The following is a 21,785-nucleotide window of genomic DNA, read 5'->3' as shown; positions in this document are numbered from 1 at the left end:
AGCAGCAAACTCGTATGATAGAAAGACTACCTACAGACTATATGAGGACAGATAATACAAAAAGAGTAGAAAACCATATTCAGTTCTGAAAAAAATAGTATAAAGTATAGTAAAATTCAGAACAGTTTGAACTAGGAAGAGAAGCTAAAGAGAGCAAAAAGGAGCTTTTTATCTATTAATTTGTTTCTTTTTTTCTAACAAATTTCTACCCTTTTCTTTGTCTATGTTCATACTAAGGAAGCAAAAGCAAAACAAACAAAAAACTAACTCCCAGCCAAGCAAAACAGATTCTTATATTGACCTTGTCCAAATGAAATCTTTTTCAATCTATAAATTCTGTGTCCATTGTCAATCAGTAGAAGGGTAGTCTATTTCACCATGAGCATTCTGGAACTGTGGCTTACAGCTTCACCATTAGTGCATTAAAGTAACTGTTCTCCCACTGTCCACCCAGCATTTGTCATTCTATTTTTTTGTCAAGTTTGCTAATCTGAGGATTATGAGGTGAAATCTTAAACTTTTTTCATATCAGTATCTCACTAATTATTAGTGCTTTAAAGCACTTTTTAAAATATGGCTGTTGATAGCTTGAAGTTCTTCCTCTGATACTTGCCTGTTCATATTCTTTGACTATTTATCAATTGAGGACATTATTCTTTTAAATTTGAATAAAATCAGTATATTAGAAAGGAGATCTTTCTGAGTTCTAATCTAAATGCTCAAATGCAAAAAGTAGGAATTGGTTCAATTGTAACTTGAAAGGGAATCCCTATGGATCTGTGCCTGACCCTGCCTTTCTTCAATATTTTTTATCAGTAACTTGGAACAACAAACGACATGTTCATCAAGTTTGACACTGATATAAAGTTAGGCACATTACAAAAAATATTGAGTGTTTTAAGATTCAAAATGTCTGAACAAATGGCTCCTTTGTGCTGAATTTTACATAATTATTTGTAATTAGAATAAATGTGCATTTTTACTATTGACTTCAAAAGAATCAATTTCACAAGTTCAAAGTCACAGGAAATTGGTTGGATAATTTTGTAATTAAGTGGGAAGGGTTTTAATGGACTGCAAGAAGAATACAAGCAAACAGTTTGACTCAGAGTATGTAACAAAAATGTGACGTCTAAGAAACTTGTGGTTGTCTTGGACTACATAAGAAAGTCTATGAACAGGTGTCCCCAGACTCCCTAGGTAGTTTGAGGTTTAAAATAATTTGATTTAATCTTTAAGGCTGGTTCTGGGCATAGGGGACCCAGAAGCCTTGCTGGCTCTGAATACTCCACTCCAAAAGGAACTCCATAGGGAGAGATAAATGGACATGTCTTTCTTTATGGTTATGAGTCTATCTTCTTCTCTCTTATAACCATGTCTCCTAGTTATTTGTCCATCCCTGTTCTCCACTGTGCATCCAACGTATTTTCTCTGCGTTTTTCCTGGCTCCATTAATAGCTGCCTCTCCATCTGTGCTTAGCATCATAAAGACTGGTGAGTGTCATTCTCTGAGTTGTAAAATGGGTGAAGACTGGATGAATTTGGAGAAGAGAACATCACAAAGGGCAGAACTCTCTAGGTCCACAGAAGAAAACCATGATGAAGAATAAAAAAATAATTATTGGAATCATCTAGTATCTGACTTCCCCAAAGAGTTCTATGTTTCAGACAGAGTTAGAACTCCCACAGTATCAGTTTCTCTATTTTTTTTTTTTTGGAATATCTTACGTAGCAGAATGAAGATGAGCCAGAAAATGAAGTTCTAGGAAGACATTACTAATCCTTGAGGTATGTGTCTGGTTTGTACGTATCTATAAATGTCTTTATGAGCAAGGATGAGTTTGCTATTGCCTGTTACCTGAACATATCTATCTGTGAGTATATCTCTCTATATGCTAGTATATGTGTCATATTGCCTATTTGCTATTCATAAACACTATTACAAGAGAGGCAGATGTGATTGAGGCCCAATACCAGACTAACATAACATCCAAAAGAATATATACAGAGATGTGTACCTAAATTCATGCACATATACAGCCATACCTTAAGGATCAACTTTCCAAGTATAGTATTGAGTATATGACTACTGGAATTTAATTACAGCAAAAAGATATGGGGATCTTAGTAAATTGCTAGTTGAATGTAAACAGGTGCTGTGTCTCACTTTTGCCTAATGCTGAGTTTCAAGACACTAAACCAAAAGAGAAAACATATGTAAAGCACTTCCAAATCCTTAAATTGATACCCAAGGCCTGGTACAGAGAAATAAGCCCTGACTTCAGTAGCAAAGGACTTAGATTCAAATCCACTCTTTCTCACTCACTATATGTATGACACTGAGTTAGGCACTTAACCTTATTGGGTCTCAGTTACCTCATCTGTAAAGTAAAGGGTTGGGAAAAAGATAAGCTTCCAAGAACTTTTTCAGCTCTAGGTCTGTGATCTTATGAAATAATCAAAAATATTATCTACTCTTGTGGATACTCCTTTAGGAAAATCCCTAGTTCTTTTTTTTACGTGGTTGCTATCTACCACAACCATTAATCAGCATGCTTATGTTATGCACCTGTCATAAGTTAGGCACCTTTCCAAGCACTGGGGATATAAAAAAGACAAAAGATAGTCCCTGATACATGCTGAAGGCTTTTCTTTATCGTTCTCATATAAATTGTTTCTTTTGTACATAGTTCAAGTCTGTCAACAAGTAAGCCAGAGATGTAAGAAAATACAGACAGAAAGGGATTGATATTTGATGACAGGTACGCGGTTTGGCAGGAAAGGTGGGAAAGTGGTCACAGATACATCATGGTCTCTATGAAGAAGAGGACATACTGTACATCAGGATTACAGGATTAAAATATCATATAACATAAAGTTTTAATTTATTAGCTGAGAATATTGAGGGACAGAGAGGTCAGTATCTTAGCCAGGATCACACAGTTTGTAAAAGGCAAAGGCAAGAGTCAAATCTAGGTCTTCTGATATAAGTAGAGAAGAAGATGTCCGAGATGAGACATTCTGTCAACCGTACTATGGAAGGGAAGGTTGAAGGGAAATGAAGGATAAAGGGATTGTAGCACTGAGAGAAGAAGGAAAAGAGAGTATACCAAGGAATCATGAGAAATTAATTAGGAAATTCCCAGAATAATGGCTCAGTAAGGAGCTAGAGTAGGGGTTGAAAGTGTAGGGGGGGGCGGCGTTGTGAGGTGATGAGTTTGGGAATGGAAGAATAGGTGAGGGGCAACAGGTAAATGGAGGAAAGGGGATTTGGCTCACTAGAATATAAAGGTCATTGGAATAGATTTGGAATATTGGGGGTTTGGAGGTCTCAAGAGTAGGGGATCAGAAAATCGAAGATTAGGAAGGCAGGAACAATTGCTCATGAAAACATCTATGGAGAAGGAAAAAAAAAGTGAGGGAATGAAACATGTTGAGATGTCTTAGTATTTGCCCAAACTTTTACCATCTTCTAGGGGTCATGGAAGGAGAAATATATTGACTGTCATGTCAATGGAATAGACATGACTGTTTATATCTGAGGAAGTTTTGGGAAGCCTGGGAGGGATCCATGGATTATTGTATACAAGTCTTTCTCTCTGTTATTATACAATTTTTTTCAGATATAGATGGAAGACTATGTTTAAATATGTGCATCTATGTATGAAAGTGTACTGCTATACCTCTGTGTATCTGCTGATGTGGATGTGTTTGTGTGTGTGTGTTTGTGTGAGAGAGAGAGAGAGAGAGATAAGGAAGGAAAGAATACATAGTTCATGCATTCAATAGTCATTTATTGAGTTATTCTTCAGTCATTTCACTTGCATCTCACTCTTCATGACCCCTTTGATGTTTTCTTGGCATAGATGCTGGAGTGGTTTGCCATTTTGTCCCTATCTCATTTTATATATGAGGAAACTAAAGCAAACAAGAGTAAGGGACTTTCCCATGTCATGCAGCTAATAAGTGTCTCAGTCCAGATTTGAACTCAGTGTGATGAGTCTTCCCGATGCCAGACTCAGCACTCTTTCAGATGGTGGGGAGAAACCATTTATAGTGTTAGTTCCCAGTTTGATCTTAACCACTTTTCCTGTTTTTAGAGAAATGATACAATTAACGAATACAACAAAGTAATGATTAAGTGTATTTACAGCACATAGCATAGCACACCTGTACATTTAATGGAGGAAGAATCAGCAAATAAAGCTTCCTGAAGAGAATAAGATATAATTCTACTTTGATAATGGATAGGAATTGACTAGGCAAATAAGTGATATCACTGTGGGAATGAAAAGAGCTAGATTATTTGCATGAGGTAAGTGATTGGGTGGTAAGGGAGAGGAAAGAGTCATAGATGACTGTGATTTCAAGCTAAAGTGATTGGAATGGTAATAGGAGAGGAGACTGTGTCATCATGGAAAGAGTGCTAGAATGTGTAAAAAATCAGTCAGTCAACCTGGAGTCAAGTCCCTCTTCTGATTTCAAATGTGAGCAAAGTTATTTAAACCCTCTGTATCTGTTCCACACCTGAAATTCAGGATTATAACAACTGCTATAACAATATGATGATGATCTTCTGCGGGAAAAATGAAAAAATGTACATGATTAGAAAACTTGGACATAATGACATATAAATATCATTGTGGTCAAGTGAATGATCTTTCAAAGCTAGTGCATTTGTGGACAAAGGAGGTAAGAAGAATATAGAAAAAAAGGAGATTATGTCTATTGTGGTATGTGAGGGCCTGTGGCTTTAAGTATAGGTTTAAACTCCTGGTAGAATCTGGAGGAATGAGAATGTATAGGAGTGAGAACACAGTCTTTGGGACTGGGAGTGACATTTTGCCTTGGCAATATACACAAAGGAAATTCTTTTCCTGAGACGAGAGAAGGGAAACAAATTTGAACTGGAGATACCCTTAGGCAGAGAAGAGGGATGGTGAGAGCTTGCATTGATTGGATTTCTTGAAGAAGAGCAACCAGAAATTTTACTAAATAGAGGAGATCTGGATGAGTCATGTTGGAAAAATGCAATGGGATGGCAAGAAACTGAGAAAATGAGGAACAGGAGAGAGGTTCCATTTGAAGTCATACAGGAGCTCATTGCAAAAGAGCTCTTCTCAGCTCTTGGAATTCCACAATACTCCATGATCTGAGAAACTCAATGGGATAGGAATGTTTATCTAGTTAAATATTCAGGGAATCAGGGAGCATAGGTAGGTTTTAAAGAAATGAAAGGAAAAGAGGCAGCCTACAGGTGCCTGGAAGTGACTTGTCCAGACTTGGAAATACCTGGAGAGGATTCCAAATTCAGGAAAGACCAACCTGCCTAAAATTTCATTCAATATTTCTTGTTCTCTAGGGCATTCAGAACTTGAAAATTACTTTCATTTCCTGTATCATCATTTCTCTTTGAACCACATCACCCTTCAAGTCAATATAATTCAATATAACCTTAGAAGCATTTATTATGTGTCAACTATGAGGGTAGTACACATGAAAGACAAAAACAGTCATCCTATTGTTTTGAAAAACAGGAATGGGAGGTGATGGTGGAGTAAAGACGGGGACTCACCTGTGCTCTCTTCCAAACGCCAACAAATAGCTTTAAATAATGATTGTAAGCAAATTCCAACATGGCAGAACTCACAAAAAGATGGATTAAAGCAAATTTCCAGACAAAAACAACTTAGAAGAATGGCAGGAAAGGCCAGTTAGCCCAGAGTAATGAAATTCTGAAAATCACTATTCTAGTGGTTGACTGACATGGAGAGTTGATAAATGTCTGCAGAATCAAGGAAAATATTAAATTATCAGATGGCAATGTCATCTGTTTATTTTTCCATTTTGAATGTTAATATTATGAAAAAGAACCATAACTCTGGGAGGCAGAGGGATTACAAAAGTCATCAAATTTATCCATCTATCCAATATGGCAATTTCCCCTATATTTATGTAAGGTAACCATCAAGACTTTACTTAAGCACTTACCACCATGAGAAATACACAGCGTCTGCATTTATGCTTGTTATTTTAAATGAATGTGAGAGGATGCTAAAATAATATATAGAAGTGTTAAATGTACAGGAATGCATCAGTGCATTATTAAATGAATGTGTATGGTTTTCTCAGTTTCTACATATTACAACGTAGAATAGTAAGAATTCTGTAGAATGCAAGCACTTTGATGGAAAATTTCTTTTGTTTAATTTTATTGTTTGTGCAGTACCTTGAACATATTAAATGCTTAATAAAATGGTAGTGGTTCAGTGTGTCTGTACTGGTCTCTCTCAACAATATGCCTCCTTCTCAAGTAAAACTCAACAATGGGAAATTTTTCGTTTGTCTCCATACATAATGGGATCATAATCATTGGAAGTCTTCAATTGAAGACTGGATAAACACCTTTGGAAATGTTGTCGAGGATATTTTAAGCAGGTAAATCTTGGCCTTAATGGTCTCTGATCTAGGAGGATAAGGATTGTGTTCTATCCTGAATCCTTCTTACTGCAGCCCCAGCACATCCTCTTTCCCAAGGGCTGTGGGACAGAGAAGGGTAAGGGGAGGAAAACAACACTAAAGGTGTATTAATGAGATGCTAGATGCTCTCTCTCTCTCTCTCTCTCTCTCTCTCTCTCTCTCTCTCTCTCTCTCTCCTCTCTCCTTCACACACACACACACACACACATACACACACACTCCCTCTCTCTCTCCCTCTCTCCTTCATACAGAAACACTCTCTCTTTCTATTTCTCTTTTTCTCTCCCTCTGTCCTTCAAACACACATACACTCAGACTGTCTCTCTGTCTCACTCTCCTTCATGCAAACACTCACATACACTCTCTCTCTCCTTCATACACACTAACTCATTCTCTCTCTCTCTCTCTCTCTCTCTCTCTCTCTCTCTCTCTCTCTCTCTCTCTCTCTCTCTTTCTCTCTCTCTGTCTCTCTCTCTCTCTCCCCCCTCTTCTCCTTCTCTCCCTCCCGCTTTGTTTTCCTCTGCCTATTTTCTCCCCATTCCAATTCCTCTCTCTCTTTCCAACTCCCTCACTCAGGAATACAGTTTAGGTAAAATGTGTTTGCATGGAAAGAAGTAATGTTAAGCAAAGACGAAAATGAGTGAAATTAATTTGTGTATAGTGAAATTACAGCAGGTTAGAGCTGGTAGAATCCATAGAGACTGGTAACCTTCATATAACAAATTAGTAGCAGAGTCAGGACTAAAACTGAATTCTGTTGATTCGTGGTCCAAGAATGTTTCCATTTTACCCACGTATTGAGAGTCTATTAGAGTTTTTTGAAAAGACAGATAGGCATTAGGGAAACAGGGAAATCATTCACTGTCATTAATTTATAGTCTTACAATGAGAAGGTTGCTACAGGTAATCTTAACAATCTAGCATGCACTCTATACCTTCTTTCCTGCCCAACTGACTTATGGATTATCAAGCTCTTCAGCATCTTTATGCCAACTCTTAATGTCAAGACATTTTCAGAAACTGGGAATCTTTATAAAATTGGACTCACTAAAGACTAGCTAATAGAGAGCTTCTGATTTAGGCATCATCATTATTGCCAGTCAGTAGCCTAAATTACCTGTATTTTCAAAGGTATTCCAATGGACATTGATCAGTAGCTTTATATCAGCTATCTCCTGAAAAACAAATACAGTGACACTCCTGTCACTCTATCTATGCACTCAGCAGAGCTGACCATGAGTCTGTTGCTGTGCCCCACCCACTAAAAACATGTGTAGAAACAAATTCTGTTTGCAAATCCTGTCATGATGCACAAAGCACCTAAAGACTGGTCCTTGGTTTATAGTCAAAGATTCCATTCATACAGGCTCTAAGTGTTTGCAGTTATCACCAGAATTTGGCATTGTTTCTAGATTCCATAGCTTTCACCAAAACCCTGAAATAATTTCCTAGCTTCTTTCTCCCATGCAGACAAAACATCTGTAAAATAATAAGAACTTCACCTCCAAAGCTGTAAAGTAACAATGCTTCCTCTGAATATCACTGAGACCCACTTTGCTGACTACTTTCTCACTGAAATCCCTGGTCTGCAGCACCTAAACATCTGGACTTCTATCCACTTCAGCATCATGTATGTGACCGCCTTGGCAGGAAATAACATCCTGATCATTGTAATCACCTCCCAGAAGAAACTTCATGAACCCATGTACCTGTTCCTATCCATTCTGGCCAGTATTGATGTCCTGCTCACTACCTCAACCATGTCAAAGGCTCTGACAGTCTTCTTCTGATTGGGGACCAAGCCATCTCCTTTGAAGCATGTCTCACTCAGATGTTCTGTCTCCACTTTCTGTCTGTGGCTGACTCAGCCATTCTGCTGGCCATGGCATTTGACCACTATGTGGCCATCCACTTACCTTTACACTATAACACTATCCTTACACCCATCCTCATCAGAAAGATAGCTGGGGTCACACTTACACGCAGCTTTTGCATTAGGTTACCTTACTGCTGGACCAATATAATTTCACATACATTCTGTGAGCACATGGGCATTGCCTGGCTATCCTGTGCAGATATCTCTGTCAATGTCTGGTATGATTTATCAACTGCTTTGCTTTCCACAGATTCTTATCACCATCTCCTATGTACTCATCCTACACACTCTCTTCCATCCTCCCTCACATGAAGCTCAGTGCAAAGCACTGGGAACATGTGAATCTCATATTTGTGTCATACTACTCTTCTATATTCCTGCTCCATTATCTGTTTTTGCCTACCACTTTGGTAGGAAAAGCATTCCCCATTATGTCCATATCCTCCAAGCCAATCCCTATGCTGTTATCCCACCTATTATCAACCCTGTCATTTATGGTGTAAGAACCAGACAGATTTGGGAAAGAGCTGTCCAGATGTCTGCACAGTTGGGGAAATGAACAAGATGGAGGCCAAGAAACTGAGAGTCTCTTTTTCAGAGGTGTCAGCCTTGTGACTTGTGGGCTTAAGTTCCTGCTAATAAGACCTAGCCTAGATTAAATGCATTTATGAGATATACAACAAAATGCAGAAAAATACAACATAGATAATGTTAATTTGTGATTTTCTTTGGGGTTTTTTGTGATATGCAGTTTTCACTCAGAGAATCAGCATGATATTTATTTTAAAAATAGTACCTTCATAAAAGAGCTTTCTTAAATAACCAAGAGCACAGAAGGAAACTCTTAATTATTGTTCATTGTTAAGGCTGTAGATTTGACATCACAAGGAGAAGGGTGAATGTAGTTCTAACAGAGAGAAAACAACTTCAGGGAACGTCAATGCCAAGAGAATTGTCAAAACTACTAATAGCAGGTCCAACCACAGTGTCCAACTAAGTACCTATAGGACCTATATCCAAGGTCTCTGGAGTAACAATGATCTCCATATCAATGGCATTTTCCCCTGCTAACTCTTCACTGCTGCTAGAGAGATCCACAGGTTGTTTTTGTTAAATATTTTGAATTTTGATACAGAATTAAATTTATCAGTGTGGGCTTTTGACACTTCAGCAATTTGAACTGCTCTGAGTTTGTCTTCATATTGTGTAAGGGTACGACCCTTTACATCTGTCCTTTTCTTGTTTCTGACTTTCATGACAAACTGGCAACATTTCCTACTGGGTAGATTCATGATATGGTCAAGAAAATACAGATCCACTGGGACACTCAAAATACCTATGTCAAACATGAAAATGTACTCCTATCCCTCTCCTCTAAGTGTATCAAACAACTAAGGACTGCAGAAACTACTATAAATTTCAGAAAGACCTGGAGGATACCAAGCTTCTGTATTTTCCCGAGTGAGACAATATCTTTTGCTCCATGCTTTTATTAAAAGTGTACATTTTCACATGGCAATAACTTTATTTCTGAAGTTTTTATTGAAATCTTCATCAGTTTTGAAAGAGTTCATCAAAACAAGAGGAACATCAGTATTGTTCAAGGACTCAACTTGCTGAAGTGTTAGATTAAAAAACAAGTTTAAAATCTGCATACCAGTGAGACTTTTGGGGAGTTTATAAGCCCTCCTCGTTCCCAATCCACCTTTCAGTTTTACCAAGATCTACTTATGCATGATAGAACATATATCACCAAGTAAGCCTCTGGCTTTATCTTCTCATAAGGTAAAATTGAATCCCTTGGATCCCTCTGGATTTTTGCCTAGTGTGTAGAAGGTCCCTTTTCTTACAACAAAATTTGTTGCAATCTTCTGAATTCCTTCTGAAATTCTTCAAGGACTTTTTTAGTATACTAAGATTCATTTTGTGGTGCAATCGGAAGTATTTTCTCTAGTTTTTTCTTCATTGATATTTCCAACTTTTGTCACAAGACTTCTTGAAACTGGGAAATCTCAGATTGTGATATTGCTTTTCTAAGCCTGCCAAGATTCCCAGTATCTGCAGAGAGCAAGTTCATCCTGTCAGCACTCTTGGCTCTCACTGGCAGGTAATTAGTGGTTTTCCAAGTGAGTATGTGGGTTCCATGATCCATTTCCATTTGAGTTTGACACCAATGATCTTGACGTCTAATTCAGACAAATTGTCTTCTCCATCAAAGCCCTCTCTCTGTACCCAAATTCAAGTCTGTTGTGTCCCTAGTGTTTTCTCAGTTCTGTTCCAGAATCTAGTCCTATGAATATCTCCTTCACAAAGTAAGAAACTCCACATTGTCCCCACTTTCAAACCTATTCTAATCTTTTCTTTTATCTTCCCTCAGCACTCAACCGTATCTTAGCATCCATTCCATATTAAGCCACGTTCATAACCTTTTCCTCATTCCAGTTATATCATGTTCCTTCCACAGTCCTTAACTTTATCCCTTTCCCCACATTCAATCTTATACCAACACTTTACCAACTTCTATCCAAAATCCATCACCACAGCAATCCATGCTGTGTCACATCATCTTTACAACTCCAATCCATTCCCAAACCCATGTTGATGCCTATTCCTATCTACATTCCCATCCTAAATTTTATCCCTAAACACATCTACATCTCCATCTTTATGTAATCACCTCATAATACCTAATTATTGAGCATAGGATGATAAATGGAATTTGAAAACCCTCAAAAATTGGTTCAGCACCATTGTGCTGAGGTCAGAGCAGTGATCTGTAATTATAGCTTACCATTAGGGAGGAGAATTGGTGACCTTTACTTTGATTACAAAGGCAAGTCCCTATTCATCCCACTATATTTCCCGAATTGGCTAGGTCACTGGATAACCTAGATTGTGGCTCCTCTAAGTTAGGCACCTTAGGAAGGATACGTTGTCGAAGGTTTCTCTTAGAAAAGCATCTACTACCTGAATTTGTTGTCTAACCTCTATCCTTTCTGAAATTGCAATGATTAAATCACCATACAATGTGTTCACCATTGAAGGAGCAGATAGATGTTGTCATGATGAGATGATGAATAAGGGAATTACTCTGGAGGAAACCCTGGGTTTTGGAATGGTGTGTGGGCAAAATGAAGAAGTTAGATGAGGCAAGCAGTACAAGAATAATGTGTCTATATTAAGTGTTCTGTCTTTCAGGAAAGAATCCCATTCTGTGATATTTGTACTGAGGCAACAACTGTTCACTGAAGACTTCGTTTCACAATCCTGATTTCCTTGGACCTTCACAAAGGTCCTGAGTCATTCTACCTCCTCCCCTAAATAACACCACACATATTATACATGTGTGGCCATGTACATGCAGGTACACACAAAAATGGAAATAATCACTTGTCATTCAACAGACATTTGCCATTTTCAAGATAACATGCCAAATATAGGCCATATGAAGCTGCCTGACCTCAAGCAGATTATAATCTAGTTAAGGGATAAAACATCTCTACAAATAACTATAGTAGAAATTAGAGTGATGGATTGTACCTGTGCTTTTACTGTTATGGGGAACTCCCAAGTAAGGAAACAAACTCCCTCCACCAATGCTAGAACAAAGTTTTGTCTACAAATTGTAGTCTTACAGAGTTGTCTAGTGCTCAAATGTCAAATTCTCCACCCACTATCATTGCAACAGGCAACATTCCAGCAAGTAATTGCATCAGATTAAAATGTAATTGGGAAATGGTTAACAAAATAAATAAAAATAAAATACCTAGTTGTCTAAATCAATATGCAGCCCATATGTATGATTCAGTAGTTCTTTTCTCTTTGAGTTTGACACTATCAGAAGAATAGATCACCAAGAGGTTAAAACACTTGTTTAGGGTCTTCTGACTAGTAAGTTTCAGAGAGTAGAACTTGAACCCAGGTCTTTGTTTTCAAGGCTGATTCCCTATCCAATATGAAATACTGCCTCTAATAATGAAAGTTAGAAGGGGAAAAATACAAAATAGAATGGTCTAGGAAATTAAGAGAGCTAGCTTTTCCTCTAGCTGGAGGCATCAGAGGAAGCTCTATTGGGAAAATGTCATCAGACCCAGAAACTGAAGAAAAGGTAGGAATTCAAAAGGCCCTAGCGTAAAGAACAAACCTGATAAAATCAGATTGTGTCTGTTCCAGGCATGGAAAACAGCCCATGCAAATGCATAAAGGTGAAAGAAGGCACATGAAGATCAGACAATGATTAGCATATAAAAGTGGCACTTTAATTGAAATATGGAGTGTGTGAATTGAGAAAGTGTGAAATAAGCCTGAAAAGCTGGACACAGATCCTGGAGAGTGGTGAATGCCAAATTAATGATATATCAACACGTGCTGTAGAAGGAGAGAAGTCACTAATGCTCTTGACCTGTGATGATGCTCCTAATCCAAGGAACCACAGATTCATAGTCTGAGATTCTTGTCATGGTCCAGTGAAGGAAGGCAGAGTCCCACAGGAAACTAGGAATCTTGTCCTCCATAGTCTGTAGAACCATTTTCTGCACAGAACACAATATTTGCTCTGAGATAGGCAAAGGGTTAATGATAGGATGATATGTAGATGATAGCACAGAATTAAGTACTCAGGGATTTATAGGCTTGGAGCTTTCTCTCCTGGGATTCCAAGAAGAATAAAATGACCTGTCCTCTTTCTTACAAAGTCATTCATTCACCCTTCAGCTGAGTTCCCTGTCAAAGACAAATTTTTCATGCCTACAGGTAGGATAATTGAAACCAGAGCTTGGTGAGGAAAACATAGATTGTGGGCATAGTGATGGTGGTGGTGGAGCTTGGTTAGGGTGGGGTGTTGTTCTATATGTCCAGAAATGCCATTAAGCTATCTTGTCTTCAAAGATTTGTATATGAAGCAAGCCCACCTGGAAGAAAGGGAGTACACAAGACCACCTTGGATGAATAGGGGCTTCTTCTAATTGTGAAAGAAACAGAGAGCAGAGATGGAGAATGTCATGTGTGTATATGTGTGCATACACATATACACACATAAATAGACATATGCCTATGTGTGTGTTTGTGCATGTTTCTCATTGTATATAAGAGGGACTCACTGCTGAGGAAAGTACTAGAATGGGACCTGAATCTAGGAAACGGCATCAGAATCCCTTGTTTGATCATTATTTACACATGCACATTTGAGGATTTTGTTAGGTCCTTTCCATTTTTTTAGTGCACACTTCAGGAGTAAGTAGAAGATATGAACTCCCAGAGAGAAACACAGTGAGGCTCACAATCTTTTGAATCGATTATGTGTTTCTCAGAATTCAAAAGTATTGTTTTCTCCCAATTTTCTCCTTAAACCACTCAAAATTTCATTGTATGTACTATCTACAGAGACCATCTGCCCAATTTCTTTTGGTTTTACTGTGTAGGGATTTCAAAGTCTCTGAAAATTATCCCAATAAGTTGGTTGGAAATCATTAGTGTCATCTGTGAGTATGAAATTTTCACTGTACTCTCTCCCTCCTACTTAGAAAAAATTGAAATGAAGCTAGGTTCAGCACTCGACTTAAGGGATCATTAACTTTCTATCCAGACAAGCATTCACTTATGCCTTTCATTCAAACATTTAAATCATCACAAAATTCAAAGACACATTCGAGGGAGTTGAATGTATACGTATGCTTTTAATTAAGTCTCACTCATTTTTCAAACAGAGAGGGGAAAATCAGGACAAAAGTGTGCTGGAGCCAGGTCTAACCACCTTTCAAGAGTGAACTCTAAAATTTTCAGTGTGAATATTGATACTTCAAAAGTCAGCACAAAGTAGAGTTAAATATAGTCATTCACTGGTTATACTTAAAAAAAAATGTTTGTAATGCAGAGTGAACTAAAAAGTGTGAGTGTAGGCATATTTTTCCCTAGAGATAGTAACATTTGCTGCACACCCTTGGATGGCTCTATGTAACATTGCTTGAGCTCAGCAGTAGGAGTATATACTAGAAGGTAAAGAAAATAAAAGCTTATAATGGCTGTAATTATAATCACAATATCTCCCCATCATAGAGCACTTTAATTTTTACAATAGTTTTATATCCATTATCTTGCTTTAACCTCATATTACCCCAGGAGAAGAGACAGATTGCTGCAAAGGATATCATTTAGGTTGAACATTGAAAGATGAGTCTCAATTTAACAGATAAAGAGGGGCAGGGATAGAAAATATTGCACTCAGATTTAAAACCAAAATCAAAGTTACAGAGTTCTAAGAATGGCATTGTTAAACAGTGGGATCTGGAGTCAGAAGAACTGGTTCAAATCTCATTTCCAATGTCTATTACCTAACCAACCTTGGACAAAGCAATTAATGCCTAGGGGCTCACTTTCTCCATCTGTTAAGTGAGGAGAGTTGGACTAAAAGGTCTCTGAGGTCCCTACCACCTCCAGATTTATGATCCTTTCAATATATGAGAAAAAGAGAGCAAGGAGTCCACCTCACGTAGAGTATATCACATAGAGGCAGAAGAGATCCCTCATATGGCTATCTTGGAGTATGAGATAAGGTTGAAAATTTGCTCCAGGTTGTAGGGGGTTAGAGCCCTTGTATGAAGAAGTCAGTTCGAAGTTTCAAGAAAGACAATCTCTGAATAAATAAATGCAATCAACTTTGAAGTCATTTTTCCTTCCTCTCTGGCCACTCAAGATAAGAATTCCTTTCCAAAGAAAAGAACTTCACCTACTCCACATAAACAGAAATTAACTGTAATCCTCAATTAACTACAATCATTCTGTATAACTGTTTTAGGCATTTTTTAAATCATGGATTACAGGTAGTCCAATGTTTTTTTTTTTGTTTTGTTTTGTTTTGTTTTGTTTTGTTTTGTTTTTTTTCTCTCAAGCAATTTATTTATTTATTAGATTTATTTGTTTAACTTTTAACATTCATTTTCACAAAATTTTAGGTTCCATGTTTTCTCCCCATTTGTCCTCTGCCCCCCACCCCAACACACCAAGCATTCTAATTACCCTTATCACCAATCTGCCCTCTCTTCTATCATCCCTCCCTTCCCTTGTCCTCATCTTCTCTTTTGTCCTGTAGGGCCAGATAACTTTCTATACCGCATTGCCTGTACTCCTTATTTCCTAGTAGCAAGAACAATACTCTACAGTTTTCCTAAAATTTTGAGTTTCAACTTCTCTTCATCCCTCCCTCCCCACCCATTCCCTTTCGAAGGCAAGCAATTCAATATAGACCACATCTGTGTAGTTTTGCAAATGACTTCCATAATAGTCCTGTTTTGTAAGACTAACTATATTTCCTCTATCCTATCTTTCCCCCCATTGCTTCTATTCTCTCTTTTGATCCTGTCCCTCCCCAAGAGTGGTGACTTCAAATTGCTCCCTCCTCCCATTGCCCTCCCTTCCATCATGCCCTCCACCCTGCTTATCCCCTTCTCCCCCAATTTCTTGTATTCTAAGATAGGTTTTCATACCAAAATGAGTGTGCATTTTATTCCTTCCTTTAGTCAAATGTGATGAAAACAAACTTCACGTTTTTATCTCACCTCTCCTCTTTTCCCCTCCACTAAAAAGTCTTTTGCTTGCCTCTTCTATGAGAGATAATTTGCCCCATTCCATTTCTCCCTTTTTCCTCTCAATATATTTCTCTCTCAAAGCTTAATTTCATATTTTTAACATATGATACCATTCTATTCAATTCACTCTGTGCTCTCTGTCTCTGTGTGTGTATATGTGTGTGTGTGTGTTCATGTGTGTGTGTGTAATGCCACCAACTACCCAGATACTGAAAAGTTTCAAGAGTTACAAATATTGTCTTTCCGGTTAGGAATGTAAACAATTCAACTTTTATAAGTCCCTTATGACTTCTCTTTGCTATTTACCTTTTCATGCTTCTCTTCACTCTTGTGTTTGAAAGTCAGATTTTCTTTTCAACTCTGGTCTTTTCATCAAGAATGCTTAAAAGTCCTCTATTTCATTGTAAGACCAATTTTTCCCCTGATGTACTATACTCAGTTTTACTGGGTAGGTGATTCTTGGTTTCAGTCCTAGTTCCTTTGACTTCTGGAATATTCTATTCCACTCCCTTTGATCCCATAATGTAGAAGCTGCTAGATCTTGTGTTCTTCTGATTGTATTTCCACAATACTTGAATTGCTTCTTTCTAGCTGCTTGCAATATTTTTTCCTTGACCTGGGAACTCTGGAATTTGGCTACAGTGTTCCTCGGAGTTTCTCTTTCTGGATCTCTTTCAGGCAGTGATCTGTGCATTCCCTGAATACTTATTTTGCCCTCTGGTTCTAGAATATCAGGGCAGTTTTCCTTGATAATTTCATGAAAGATGATGTCTAGACTCTTTTTTTTTTATTATGGTTTTCAGGTAGTACCATAATTTTTAAATTGTCTCTCCTGGATCTATTTTCCAGGTCAGTTGTTTTTCCAATGAGATATTTCACATTAGATTCCATTTTTTCATTCTTTTGGTTTTGTTTTGTGATTTCTTGGTTTCTCATAAAGTCATTAGCCTCCATCTGTTCCATTCTAATTTTGAAAGAACTATTTTCTTCAGTAAGCTTTTGAACCTCCTTTTCCATTTGGCTAATTCTGCTTTTGAAAGCATTCTTCCCCTCATTGGCTTTTTGAAACCCTTTTGCCAATTGAGTTAGCCTATTTTTCAAGGTGTTATTTTCTTCAGCATTTTTTTGGGTCTCCTTTAGGAAGGTGTTGACCTGCTTTTCATGCTTTTCTTACATCTCTCTCATTTCTCTTCCCAGTTTGTCCTACACCTCTCTAACTTGATTTTCAAAATCCCTTTTGAGCTCTTCCATGGCCTGAGCCCATTGAAAATTAATTTTGGATGTTTGGGATACAGAAACCTTGACTTTTATGTCTTTCCTTGATGGTAAGCATTTTTCTTCCTCATCTCAAAGGATGGGAGGAGATACCTGTTCACCAAGACAGTAACCTTCTATGGTCATATTTTTTTTCCCCTTTTCTGGGCATTTTCCCAGCCAGTTGCTTGACTTCTGAGTTTCCTCTCCACACCCACCTCGCCTCCAGTTCTGCCCAGCTAGTGCTTGGGGGCTGAAATTCAAATGTTGGTTCCCAGCCTCAGGGCTTTCAGTGGGGGCAGGGCTGCTCTTTAGTGTGAGATTAAGTTCAGGTGCTCAGCTGAGGGCAGGGTGGCCTCCTGGGGCTCAGTTCCCTCAGGGGGTTTACAAGGAGACCTTCAACAATGGATCTGAGCTTCTGCCTGCTTTTGGAGCCCCTGTCCACTGCTGCCTCTGTTTCTCCCTCCCGAGGGTTCCTGAGTTATGGAGACATCCTGCTGCCCTCTCAGCAAGCTGAAAAGTCCTTCTCACTGACCTTTGTAGCCTGTGGATGGAGGGACCTGTGTGGCTGCTGGAGATTCCATCCCTGAAGTCTGCTCGGATCTGCTCCTCTCGGTGCCCTGCGACTGAGGCAGGGCTGGGCTCTGCTCCAGGTCTGGTGTGTGACAGACCTTTCATGTCAGTTTTTCGGGTATCTCTGGAAGAGAAATCTCCTCCACTCTGTTGTTCTATGTCTTCTGCTCCTCCAGAATTTTTTTGGAGTTCTTCTTTACAGGTATTTTATGGGCTGTGGGTTGGGAGCTAGCGTATGTGTATCTTTCTACTCCACCATCTTGGCTCCTCCCCCAGTCCAATAATTTTTAAATGATCTCTCCTGGATCTATTTTCCAGGTCATTTCTTTGGAGTATTTTTGAAAAGAAACAAATCCCAAACCAACACACATAAAGTATTTGTATAACCTAGAGGAGCCATTTGATATCCTTGACCTTTACTTTTCTAATCAGAAAAATAATCGATGTGGCCTATAACACTCCCAACTGTGTAAGTAAGAAATATTTAGCAAAAAAAAAAAAAAAATTACAGAACTTTGATATGTGGTTTTATAAGTCAGTAGAGGCCACTAGATATCTTTACCTATTTTATATGTTATATATTACCTAAGATTCCCCGCCTTGCCCAACTTTTTATTTGAGACTGAACTCACTGGCAAAATTTTATAGGTAACAATGTAAAGTTTTGAAGTGGGCTTCAGAAAAATTAACTTTAAATGTTCAGAATGAGTGGTAGGTGGGTGGGCTGCTTTATACTCAGATAACAAGTCAAGTACAAATTAACAAACACCAAAAAATATGCCTTTTAATAGGCATAAGCTGAAGATGATTCAATGATGTGGTTTGCCAATTAAAAAGCCAAATGTTTTCTTAGGCAACATGAATAGATACAAGACTGTCTGGAGTAAGAGAGGTGATCACCTAACTGTAGTCTGATCTAGTTTTTGGCTTCCATTCAACTTGTCATATTTTTAGAATATCCCCATATAATGATAATTGGGATGATGTGGGAAACAGAGACTGGATTAGATAAAAACTGCTTCAAGGAATGGAAGACACATAGCTCAGATGAAATAACATTTAGGGTGATCTGGTCACAGTCTGCAAAGCTGCACAAAACTGGCAAGTAACGTGGCGATGAAGTTTATGAAACCTGACCCCGCAGATATGATTCCCACCAATGGGATAAAGTTACAAGGAGGAAGCATAAGAGAAACTCTTTAAGAGTTGTTCAAATGGAAAATGGGCTTCCATTTAGAAATAATGGTGCTCCACTCACAGTATACTAGGAAGAAGGCCAAGCTTGACAACAAAATGTTCTAACAAATCCTGAGAGCCCTTTAATAAATCATCCTCTCTGGGAACGAGTTTTCTCATCTGTAAGTTGAGGTTGTTGGATTACATGACTTCTAAGGCCCCTTGTAGCTTGAAATTAAGAATCCTGTAATTGTAAGTGGACATTAAGTGATCATTTTTACAGATGAATTAGATCACTCACCCTAGGCAAAATTGTTAAGGATGTACATGTCTGATTGTCTGCCATTTCATGCAAAGAGTACTGGCCAGCCACAAGACATGGGCTTTCAGTTTCTTAATTTGGTCTATATGGGTGAGTTATTTAATCACTCTGAATCCAAGGTCCTCATCTATGAACTGGAATTATAATGTTGTGTGTTACCTATATTACAAATTTGATATAAGAAAAGTAGTGTGTAAGCTATAAAGTAGATGAAAACTACATTATACATACACACATACACAACACATACATACATATATATGTACATATATGTGTGTGTGTATATACACTTATGTAAATGTCACATTCTATAAGCATTTTACTTGTATACACACATGCATATAATATACTGATTTAGTTGTATATAATCCATAAATAGCTCTTAAAATATATCATATACACATATGCACCTATATGCATATATATATACATATATATCTTTGAATATCATTATATGTGTGTGACCATATAAAGGAATGCACATATATGTAAACACAATTATGTATGTATACATATATATCTGTATTTATATAAGAATGATTCTGCCTATTATATTTTGGACCCTCTTCTACTACTGGTAAACAAAATGTCCTCTGTCTACTCTACTCCTCCTACAACGTACCCAGGTTAACAGTGAGCTGTTAGTTCTTCAGTGTACCACACCCTGCAGAATTCTGTGCACTGTGAAAGAGTCCTCCAAGAACATAGAAATTTGACATTGGCATATCCTACAGTGCCACCATCACCTCTGGCACTTAATTCTGGCTTTTCTCTTCCTTCAGGGCTCAAGAATCACCTCTTCAGGAGTCATCAGGAGATGGCCACATTCAACCTCAGCAGCTACAACCCCAGCTCCTTCACCCTCGTGGGGATTCCAGGCCTTGAGAAGTTCCACGTCTGGATCGCGATTCCTTTCTGTGTCATCTACCTTGTGGCCATTACAGGTAACTCTCTCCTGCTGTACCTCATTGCCATGGAGCGCAGCCTCCACGAGCCAATGTTCCTTTTCCTCTCTACGTTGGCCCAAACAGACCTGATTCTGTCATCTACCACAGTCCCCAAACTTCTCAGTAACCTCTGGTTTGGTGACAAGAAAATCACCTTCTCAGGCTGCCTCACCCAGATGTTCTTCCTCCATTTCAGCTGTGCTATGGATTCTGCCACACTTCTGGCCATGGCGTATGACCGCTATGTGGCCATATGCTCCCCACTTAGATATTCCACCATCCTGACCCACCAAGTCATCATCAAGATTATGATGGGAATCATTGTCAGGAGTTTCTGTGTGATCTTTCCAGTTGTTTTCTTGCTAAAGCGACTGCCCTTCTGCAGGACACTTCTCATCCCCCATACATACTGTGAGCACATAGGTGTGGCCCGGCTCTCCTGTGCTGACATCTCCATCAACATCTGGTATGGTATTGCTGTTCCCATTACAACTGTAGTATCTGACATTGTGCTTATTGTTGTCTCTTATACCCTCATACTGAGTGTTGTCTTCCGCCTTCCTTCTCATGGTGCTCGCCAGAAGGCTCTTGGAACCTGTGGGTCTCACATCTGTGTCATTCTCATGTTCTATACTCCAGTCTTCTTCTCCATTCTTGTTCATCGCTTTGGACACAAAGTTCCCCGTCATATCCTCATCCTATTTGCCAACTTTTATGTTGTCATTCCACCAGCTCTCAACCCCATTGTCTATGGAGTGAAGACCAAGCAAATTCGTGAGAAGATTCTCCTGTTATTTTCTCCAAAGGGCACACAGTGACATGTGGCTATTGGAATGGGAACTGGAAAGAGGTGTTGGGAATCCATAAAAGAAAATTCAATTTTGATATTGTCCAAACAAAGTGGAAGACAGAAACACAAGTTGCTTCTTATCTCCACAAAATTCAAGAGACTAACCTCAGTAAAAGGAATAAGAAGAATAGAGATAAGAAAACAATAACAAGAAAATTAGAAAAGATGATTTATTCTCAAGGAGAAAGTCAATACTGCTTGTGGCCCGGAGAGAGCTGCCATTTGTACGGGGGAAGTGTGTATTGTGAATTTGTGGTTTACTAAAATCAAAACAAATAATTAGGATACCCTCTCCCTTTTCCCTACCATTTCAATGGCAATTTGGGGATCAATCAGAAAGCAGAAAAAAAAGACAAAAGATAGCACAGGCATAGCATTATATATCCTAAGCCAATTTATTTGAAAGAAATGTGAGGCTGTAGTCAGTTCGTCATAAGTTTAGAGTTTAAGAGCCCAGCTGCTATAAAGGTATACAAACACTTTCTGCTTCGAGGTTTGTTCATCCATTCTTTCAAGATTCTCTGCCTTGAAGTCCCTTGCCAATGCTGTTACTGCAAATGTGAAAACATTGAGATTGAGGGCCACAAATAAAGCAGTAGCTTAAAAACTAAAGAAGCATTTGGTATTCCCATATTTGTATGAATGTTTCATTTCCCTCCAAGGTCTACAGCATTTGGGGATCATAACTGGATCATGGTCCATAGCAAGCAGTGACCAAACGATC

General features: G+C 38.4%; 1 protein-coding gene and 2 pseudogenes across 1 annotated transcript; 2 read left to right on the top strand and 1 right to left on the bottom strand.

The window, feature by feature from the left end:
* Nucleotides 1–8,108: 8,108 nt before the first annotated feature.
* On the top strand, nt 8,109–8,915 carry LOC140508694 (olfactory receptor 52B6-like; annotated as a pseudogene).
* A 302-nt stretch (nt 8,916–9,217) lies between these two features.
* Nucleotides 9,218–9,930, bottom strand: LOC140507556 (UTP--glucose-1-phosphate uridylyltransferase pseudogene; annotated as a pseudogene).
* Nucleotides 9,931–20,081: 10,151 nt separating this feature from the next.
* LOC140508693 (olfactory receptor 52H1-like) lies at nt 20,082–21,029 on the top strand. The gene has a single exon (XM_072616581.1). It carries the CDS (start codon nt 20,082–20,084, stop codon nt 21,027–21,029), a length of 948 nt encoding a protein of 315 aa, XP_072472682.1.
* The last annotated feature ends 756 nt before the right edge of the window (nt 21,030–21,785 follow it).

The sequence above is a fragment of the Notamacropus eugenii genome, chromosome 5 (assembly GCF_028372415.1).
Source record: "Notamacropus eugenii isolate mMacEug1 chromosome 5, mMacEug1.pri_v2, whole genome shotgun sequence".
Lineage (NCBI taxonomy): Eukaryota > Metazoa > Chordata > Mammalia > Diprotodontia > Macropodidae > Notamacropus > Notamacropus eugenii.
Note: the sequence above shows the minus strand (reverse complement) of the source record. Positions and strands in the feature narration are given on the sequence as shown.